General features: G+C 33.0%; 2 protein-coding genes across 2 annotated transcripts in view; both read right to left on the minus strand.

Moving 5' to 3' along the window:
• Positions 1-1,594: 1,594 nt before the first annotated feature.
• On the minus strand, positions 1,595-8,927 carry LOC111708117 (FMRFamide receptor). Its single transcript, XM_023481390.1, has 6 exons — positions 8,854-8,927; positions 5,177-5,241; positions 4,748-4,795; positions 4,508-4,640; positions 3,840-3,980; positions 1,595-2,018 (listed from the first exon to the last, which is right to left on the minus strand). The coding sequence occupies exons 2-6, from the start codon at positions 5,239-5,241 to the stop codon at positions 1,872-1,874; spliced, it is 534 nt and encodes a 177-aa protein (XP_023337158.1). The 5' UTR covers positions 8,854-8,927; the 3' UTR covers positions 1,595-1,871.
• LOC111708118 (probable G-protein coupled receptor B0563.6) overlaps positions 7,311-9,791 on the minus strand; it is a gene marked incomplete in the record, with an annotated part of 10,113 nt that continues 7,632 nt past the window's right edge. Inside the window, 1 exon segment of the mRNA XM_023481391.1 lies at positions 7,311-7,413. Coding sequence (XP_023337159.1) covers positions 7,319-7,413 — 95 coding nt within the window.

The raw sequence follows: 9,791 nt of genomic DNA on the forward strand, positions 1-9,791 counted from the left end.
TAAAAATATATTCAAGAAACAATACATACTTTATACAATATATATTTCAACATCATAATTTAAATATGTATCACAGCAAAACAAAGTTACAAACACAGATACTGAATGGGGGGGGGGGTCTGGCACAACCCATCTCACTCACAAGGGTTAAGTGACCCATCTTAATCTTAAGATTTAAAAATGTTCTTTAAAACAACCTATTTAGAGTTTTATAAAATCGCGTATGAAAATAGAAATTTATTTTTTTAAAGTTTTTTATTTATGCCTTTGGACGTTTTTCTGTCAATTTTCACGCATTGGACAGACTTTGAGCCTTGGCTAAAAATACTTACATATATGTAGCACACAGTGGAATAGAGTAAAAACCGATTGTTTTATGTACTTATCAACCTTGCTAAAAAAATATTTTTTCTTATAAAATAGTTTTTTTTAAGTTGCTTGATATTAATGGTATAAGGTTTAAAAAAGACAATACTATACAGTATACAGCTATTTTGATTATATATTTCAGAGACATTTGTGTTTTTTTTAAATTAATAATTATATTTTTCCACATTCAAGTTTACATTCAGCTTATCACTTCGTAAACAAATAGAACATGAAGTTTAGATTGAAAACACAGATTATAGATTAGATATTGACAAGATTTTAAAGTTTTCACTTTAATGTGAAAATAAGATTTACATACAATCTTGATTTTTAAATTTTGATTTTTGTCTAGCCTTTAAACAGCATATACACACACAAACATGGAAACAAGGAGAAGGCGTCGATTAAAAAAGCTTCTCTTTAACTAGTTTTAAACGATCGTTGCAAACAAGCTTGTAAACAATCAAAATTTAAGCAAAAAGTCGTCTTCATTGTATTAATATTATCGCCGACCATTATAAATTAGAGATCTGTAGAGTGTAGACAGCATTTGCAGTTTCAGGGGGGGGGCAGTCCATTTACCCCCCTGTGTGAAATTAGGGGGGTGTACCCCCCTGGAATTTTACAAAGTCATTACTCCGAGTCCGAAGGCTTTCGACCTGGAACAGGCCACCTATGACTACCGACAGGTTGGTCAAGCTGGAAAGAATGGCGATGCACCTAAAGGGCAAAGAGGCTTGCCTCAATTTCGGACATCAGTGTTTTAAATGTCTTTATTTCAAGCGGCCCAAGAAAACAAAATTATGGTAAATTGGAAGGATTTTCATTTTTTTTTAACAAAAACTCCGTTTTTTACTTTCAGTCTTCTTATGGTATACTTTTATTTTTTACTGTAAAAATAAACATGAAAATTAGCCTGATTTAAGAAGCATTATTTAATAAAAGATCAATAATAATAGCAAGAAATAAAAAATAATTCTCCCTTCATTAGAAAAATATGATATGATATGATATGTATAATATCAATGTTTTAAGTTCAATCCATAATATTTTTTTATATCGCTTTTATATAAATAAATGGATTATTAAGACCTTTGCCTACCCTGTACAAAAAGCAACTGTAATTTTAGTAGGGTTAGGGGGTAAATACAACTTTTCAGCAATAGAGAAGGGGGTAAATATTTTGTATAAGATTACAAGGGGGGGGGGGGAAAAATNGAGTTGTGTAGTCTGTACACTGTTCCTCTGTATATGTTCAGAGTTGTGTAGTCTGTACACTGTTCCTCTGTATATGTTCAGAGTTGTGTAGTCTGTACACTGTTCCTCTGTATATGTTCAGAGTTGTGTAGTCTGTACACTGTTCCTCTGTATATGTTCAGAGTTGTGTAGTCTGTACACTGTTCCTCTGTATATGTTCAGAGTTGTGTAGTCTGTACTCTGAACACGGAGCCACTGTATATGTTCAGAATTGTGTATTCTGTACACTGATCCTATGTATATGTTCAGAGTTGTGTAGTCTGTACAACACTGTTCATCTGCACCTCCTCTGAGGGTTTCCTCTCCATCTGCGTGTCCAACCTGGTGAGGGCCAGAGAGGAGTTGGACCCCTCCACGTTTGTAGTAGGGGTGTTCCGCTTCATTCGGAAAACCTAAATTAGAGACAAATGTTGAAATTAGAGAGCAATCAGAGACAAATGTTGAAATTAGAGAGCAATTTGAGACAAATGTTGAAATTAGAGAGCAATTTGAGACAAATGTGGAAATTAGAGAGCAATTTGAGACAAATGTGGAAATACTGAACCAACGGCAAGACAATGCTGTAACCATATTTTGTGTTTGATTTCCCCTGGAAAATATAAACAAAGTTTTTTTTTAGAGTCAAAGCAGGGGCATACGAGGGGTAGGGGGCCTAGCCCCTCGGCCCCCCCCCTATGAGTGCCTCCCTGAGGGGGGACACCCAAGGGGGGGCTCTTTTATTAATACATCTGCTTGCATTTCCCTTCCTCAGGCAATCCACATATTCTACATTACATTGCATTGCACTCACCCAAACTCAAAAATTAAGATAAGAATTAAAATATATTCTGATTCACAACAATACTCTTCAAAGCTTTGTCTGATCAATTGTATTACATTAAATATCCATGTTTCCCATTTTGAAAACTGATTATTTTTATTTGTGGTTTCTCTACAAAAGTGACTCATGCATTTCTTGCTTCAGAAACGATGGAGAAATGAAGGTTTCAAAGGTACATCGGACAAGCCACTCTATAAATGGAGGGTCACTTTAAATTACGCATGTATTCCATTTAAGTATAATTACATCGTAAAAAAAATACTTTAAAATTTCACTTTTGCCCTTAACTAAACAAGTTTTATTAAAAGACCTGTAATCAATATTGTCTTCAGTGTAAATATATATTTGATATCATAATCTATAATACAATACGCCCTCTGAAAATATAGATATATTTTTAGAAACGTTTCCAACTATATTTTTTTTCCCTTGAAGCTTACACAACAGTATTAAGAGGGAGTCTGATGAGTCCACTTAAGAAAAATAAATAAATATTTTATTAAGTGTGAATATATATGATCGAATAGTTTACATAGTAAAAAAAGTTATAAATATTTTTTCAAAAAAGGGGTTTTCCGAGCTGACACCGCCCCTACACAAATGCTCTCTTACGCCCCTGGCAAAGGACAATTCTTTGATAAGATATTAGGAAATTGTCACAGATTGATAATTCAACTGTCAAGCTAATAAGAATATTCGATTGGTCAAGCCCATCAAGAATGGAATTTTAATGATCTTAAAAGACTACGATCAGAAGGTTGAATTCTGGTTTCTGTTTCAGATAATGCAGTGCTGTGAACCCCAAAATTACGTTGCCATAAACAGAAATGTACAAAAGACCTGTACACTGTACAGTTTAGTACAGTTGATTTTTAATATTCTGACACTTTTAGGTTTGCATTACAGCAATCCATCATCTTTACCCTAACATTTATTTTTTACCGATTCATGGAGCAATCAATATAGATTCAAATATAAATTGAAACTGAATTTTTGTTTTGAATCTTCATGACAGATACAATCTCAAGAACTGACGAACCAAGACCGAAATATATTTTCAATAAAATGTGGAAATCTACTTTATTTACTCTATAGAGATTTGTTCCATTACAACACCGAATTTTAAATGAATGTTTATTTGTGAGAGAAAAAAGACAATTTTTAGCAGAGGATCTTGACAGGAGACAAAATGTTAGCATTGAGCAATTTTTGAATCAAAAAAGAAATAAAGATTAATATAAAGGAAAGTTATCATTTCATGGTCTTTATTCTTCTAAGATTAAAATAAACGGGTATATTCTATGTATTCACTTGTTAATCTCAGGAAGGGGTGGTGCCCCCCTCCCCTACTACTCAGAGTCATTTCACCCTATTTTGATTTGATATATCTTACGTCGAAGAATGTATTCTGGAACTCTGACCCCCCAGCACAGTAGACCACGAAGTTGAGTGAACTGTTGACAGTGTTGCAGAACCTGCCGTAGATGTAGAACATCTTGATATAGGTCCCAACACTGTGTGTACTCCCACGGTTCTAAACACACACAAACATACTTTAAAGGAACTGTAGACGTAATTTTAGGGGATACCCTATTTATAGAGTAGCATGCTCAATTCACAACGGTAAAGATATCTTCAAGTTTTTTTAAATTAATAAATTTTCTGATTCAGAAACAAGGATATCTCAGTCATCTTTGGTGAACGTTTAGGTGAACATTGTAATCCATCTTTTTAACGTTCTTGTTTAAGCTCAAACTTATTTAATATAGAATTAAATTCAATGGTTTTAAATTTAAATTAAAGAAATTTTTTGAATTTTTTTTTAAGTGATTTCTTCCATGATTAATCGTCCAATCAAAATTTATTTTTTATTGAATTTTCTTTTTCAGGTCTAAATGCAGTAACCAGCCTCCCCCCGCCCCCCTCCCCGGTGCAATTGGACGTGTGGCTGATTTCTAAAACTATTTAAAAAATCTAACATATTGAGACTTACTCCAGACAAAGCTGAATGACATGGCGAGGATTTAATGAAAAGAATTGTTTCCAACTTTATATTCTTACCATACACCAGACGAAGGTCTTGATCCTGTTTATCTCCATGCCCAGGAGGACAAGGCGGGGGGAGTTCATCAGCAGGAACAAGATAACAGCTATCAACAAGGTTCTTGTCTGACTCACCTCCAGGCTTCGGCTTCTGTAAAAAATATTAAATATATTCAGGTGCAAGCTTGACAAGATTAATGAAGCGTCTGCATTAGATAATAATAATAACAATAATAATGATAATGATAATAATCATACCCAGCAGAAACTGTTCTAAGTCTCCTCGCTACCAGTCTCTTATAAATCCTATAAAAATACACCAATCAGGTCTCAATGCCTCGCCCGGGTAAAGTAGTATAGTATAAAAGGCGAAAATACCCCCCCCCTGAATGGATGGAAAATGGATTAAAAAAGATTATCGAGAGTTTGAAAACGTTTGCTTCTACAAAACGATGATCTATGAGAGAGGTGGTCGTTTGATGCTATCCCATTTGAACACTCCCGTTTGAACTATTGTTCATTCTAAAGCTTGAAAATGTTCACATCAAGAGGTGGCCTTTTTTAGACACCCTTCCCGGGGAGAGCCTCCTCCCCCTCTACCTCCCTAAAGTTGATGTAATAAGTTAGTCGAACACTAACCAAGATATAATCATCCATGCCGTACAGTAATTAGATTGAAAAACTTACTTGAAGTTAGCAATTGATAGAAGAACGAACGGAACAATAACAGTCGTCAAGGTAGGATGGAACATCTAAAGCAATTTGTATTAAAGTAATGTACATTGTTAGATAAAATACCATAAATCCACCATCATAATGAAAACTGAATTTTTGCTGATATGCTGGTCTTAAAAATTGACCACTTTTTTGGCAGTTAGGAGAGGGAGGGAAGGCAATCTCACCCACATAGCTTTCGAACCTCATTTTACCTATTTGCGGCAACGCGCGTCCTTATAGGGTTCCGAACCTCCCCCAAACAGTCTTCCGGGAATGATCTTCCATTTTTAATCGTCAATTTCTACTTAAAATGGCACTAAATAGATAATTTAAGCACGGTAGTCAATCTATAGTATCATTAACATTTCCATAATATTTTTTTACAATCAAAGATCGGGCTGAAGAAACGAAAACTTTCTAGATTTTTTTTTCTCAACAAATCTTGGAATTGCTGCCGCCTTATTATTAATAGTTTCTTTCTAGTTATTGAGATATCTTTAGAAAACAAAACTCTGTTGTAACCTAATGATTTTAAACTATTGGCGCATTTGTCTTTACAAGCGCTTAAGATTTGAAAGACAAATTATTTCGAAAGATAATTACATTTTCTTTAGCTAGATAGAGTGTGGTCAAAATTGCCTTTTATTGCTTTTTAATACATTATTTTGCAGATTTGAAAGACAAATTATTTCGAAAGATAATTACATTTTCTTTAGCTAGATAGAGTGTGGTCAAAATTGCCTTTTATTGCTGTTTAATACATTATTTTGCAGGTAAAACAAATTAATTAAACTTCAGTTTTTGAAAACTAGACAGGTAGAATTAGACCCGACGTAAGATCACCAATCACAGACATAAATATTTATTGCACTATTTTGACATTTAATGAGTAAAATTCTTTATTTACAAGTTCAAGGGATTGAAAGCTGTACAAAATTTCAAATATATTAAGGAATTAAAAATCATCAAGTTCCAAGTTTGAAAGATCGAAATGATCCAATTATTGCTTCCGAACCTCAATTTCAAACAAAATCTACAAAGTTTTCGTTTTTCCAGCCCGATCTTTGATTGTAAAAGTAAATAAAAATATAATGCAAATGATTAGGANCACCTAGATATAAATACACTAGAAATGTTTGTTTGCAGATGAATCAGCTCAGCTCAAATTTAGTTGCTGAATCATCCAATTATCTAGTGCAAAATAAAAAAAGTACCTTAACATGCATATAATTCTAAAACTGGCCATTTTGGCCAACTGCCAGGATGTCTCAAAAAAATTTAGCTTTTTTCAAAATTAGCCGAAATATGATTGAAAGATGTACGAACAAGAACAAGAAATATAGAAATGTCAAAACATTTGCATCTGCCATCATATACCTTTTTTAAGAATATTGATTAAAATTTAAAATTTAAAAATAAATACGTTAAACAGTTTTCAAATGTTTGAAATCCTGGATCAATTCCCATTTGATTCAAATAAGATTTAGCTTTATCATAGTGAAACAGAAATAAAGGGATATAGGGATACAGGGATACAGGGATGCAGTGACACAAGGATACAGGGATACAGGGATACAGGGATACAGGGATACAGGGATACAGTGACAGAAGGATACAGTGGTAAAGGGAATATACAGGGATAAGATAAGATAAGATAAAGGGATATCTAGGGTAATTCGAGCCCAGGGATACAGGGATACAATGATGCAGGGAAACTGGGATACAGAAATAAAGGGATACAGGGATGCAGGGATACAGAATTACAGTAATATACAAGGATACAACAAATATCAACAAAGATATAAACTATTAAGCCTACCTCTGTCACTGATAGAAACTAAAATTAAATCCTCATAAATATTTATTTCAAAGTTTCTAAAATTGTTTGACATTAAAAAGTAAAGCGTTTTAAATCATGAACTTTGATGTTTATAATTTTATGTTTCAAATTATGATAATGTGCATTGACTATTGAGCAATGAGGTTTAAGTCGAAAGAAAGTAAAAAGGAAAATTGAAATGATCTTTATTTAAACATTGTAAGAAAAATATATAAAGAAACTTAAATTAAACAATTTGATCTTTCAAACATTTTTTTGAGAGGGTCTCATTTTCAATATATTACCTTAGGTATACTTAGTACAGCTGAGAGGATTAGGGTTGGGATAAAATACTGACGGAACAGATGGCCTTGTCCAAATCGTCGGACTCTATAAATATTGATACTATTAGTAATTATTTTTATTTATCAAATATAAGAAAACATACAAAATTAAGTGTTTCAGGAGAAAATATTTTAAAACCTCCAAAATAGGGTTGTGGGAATATTTCCACCCAATTCTAAAAAGAATAAAAAGGATTGTAGAATTAAATTTATATTTTTGCATTACATTTATTATACAGGGTGTCCCACGAAACATAATGGTAAATAATTTGGAATGTCTTAATTTTTTGCATTTTTTTTCGTTCAATAAAATCTTTTGCTAAAATATATTTTACTTTGAAATCAATTTTACTATAATATGACTACCATTAAATATTCTTATAATTCTCTTGGTATTAAACAACTTAAGTAATTAATGGAAGAAGACATTTTAAATTATTCTGTAACTGGCGGTGGATTGTTAGTATTTTTAGACTTTAGCTAACAAATTTGAAAAAAACAATAGATTAAATTTTAATGTTCAAAAAACAAAATAGGCATAAAGTGTTGTGATAAAAAAAAAAATTACAATCAGCATTATTTTGCAGGTAAAACAAATTAATTAAACTTCAGTTTTTGAAAACTAGACAGGTAGAATTAGACCCGACGTAAGATCACCAATCACAGACATAAATATTTATTGCACTATTTTGACATTTAATGAGTAAAATTCTTTATTTACAAGTTCAAGGGATTGAAAGCTGTACAAAATTTCAAATATATTAAGGAATTAAAAATCATCAAGTTCCAAGTTTGAAAGATCGAAATGATCCAATTATTGCTTCCGAACCTCAATTTCAAACAAAATCTACAAAGTTTTCGTTTTTCCAGCCCGATCTTTGATTGTAAAAGTAAATAAAAATATAATGCAAATGATTAGGATACAATAGATTGACTACCCTACCGTGCTGAAATTGTCGAATTAGTTTAATGATTATAAATGGAAGATCATTCCTGGAAGACTGTATGGGAGGGGTTCGGAAGCCATATGGAGACGGGCACTGCCACAAATACGTAAAATGAGGTACGGAAGCTGTGCAAGGGAGGTTGCCTTCCCTCCCTGGTTAGGATGACATTTGCAAAAAAATGCATTTATTATACAAATGGGGACGCTTAAATTTAAAGGTTGAAAGTTCTTGTGAAAAAATCTTGTACATGATTATGTCTACAAAAATCAATTATCAGTAGAATAGAGGGGTAAATCAAATTTGACCCTGCTCTGAAAATTGTTGCAACATACAGTTTGTCCCAATAAACATGGGAATTGAGGGACGATTTTGATATCCTCTATTTAAATAGTTCTTGATTTAGTAAAGTTTTACCTACTGAAAAATTTGTAATCCGTAAGATTTTCGTCTGCTATGTATTACAATTTGTTTGTTTATGTTTTGACTGCATAAGGGTGCACTTAGTAAAAAAAATGTGTTAAAAAGGTTTCTGCAGACCTGATAATACAGAAGGAATGATAAATACGTCTTGTTTCCCTCCAGAGCTCTTCCAGTCTAAAAAAATATTAAAAATAAATCAATAGACCATTTTAAACAATAATTTTTTTTATTGTCACTCCCTTAACACTACTTTAAATGCAAGCAAAAATTCAAAATATTGTCTTTCTTATTTGTTCCGCTTTTCTCAATTACATCCTTTTTTAGCACCCCAAACCCCAGTTTATCTTACAAGCTTGTTTCCTTTTTAACTTCTAATTGTTGTTCAATCTTTTAGCATTTTCTCTTTGATAAAACAATAGTAAAATAGTAAAAATATTGCGGAGTTACAGTTTTTTTTCGTGGAAGGAGGGGTGTACGGACCTCTCTCATGGCAGCTCCCGGCTGCACAGTTTGGAGGAGGGCTGCATTTAGTTGCCCATGATGTATCCATCAGGAGAGTAGCAAAACATAGGATTTAAATATTAAAAATGAACTCCATCTTTAGCTTTGTTCATATCAACATCTAAGCCGAAAGAAGGAACACAAAAGTATAACCCTGATAGGTATACAAGCCATGCACAAGATTCCACCTGATGGGGCTTTCAGGCTTTCAACTCCCCATTTTGCATAAGCGTGGCAGTTATAGGTTTCCTTACAATTCTGCTTAGTTCGGAAAGACTTTAACACGAAGGAATCCAGGGAGCTTCTTCTAAAATCCCTCATACCCTTCCTCCTCCAAACCTCCTTATCTCTCTCCTACCTGCTCCACAACTCGATGTCACTAGGACTATTTTGTAAGGCCTCAAAACTTAGAAACAAGAAACAAGAATAAAAAGAAAATTGAACAGGAAAAATTGGAAGGGAAATCTCTTATGATTAGCTTTACACTATCAATTTTTCCAAAGGTGAATGAAGACAGAATAAAAAATTGGGCTGTGAGAAGTCCCCCCCCCCCC

The sequence above is a fragment of the Eurytemora carolleeae genome, unplaced genomic scaffold (genome assembly GCF_000591075.1).
Source record: "Eurytemora carolleeae unplaced genomic scaffold, Eaff_2.0 scaffold816, whole genome shotgun sequence".
In the NCBI taxonomy this organism is placed as follows: domain Eukaryota; kingdom Metazoa; phylum Arthropoda; class Copepoda; order Calanoida; family Temoridae; genus Eurytemora; species Eurytemora carolleeae.

Bases quoted from the DNA above. Each gene is read 5' to 3' on its own strand.
- LOC111708117 (XM_023481390.1), bottom strand. From the start codon at position 5,241: ATGTTCCATCCTACCTTGACGACTGTTATTGTTCCGTTCGTTCTTCTA. The intron at 4,796-5,176 runs GTAAGTTTTTCA...GTATTTTTATAG, and splicing joins CTATCAATTGCTAACTTCAA to GATTTATAAGAGACTGGTAG. The intron at 4,641-4,747 runs GTATGATTATTA...TATTTTTTACAG, and splicing joins CTTAGAACAGTTTCTGCTGG to AAGCCGAAGCCTGGAGGTGA.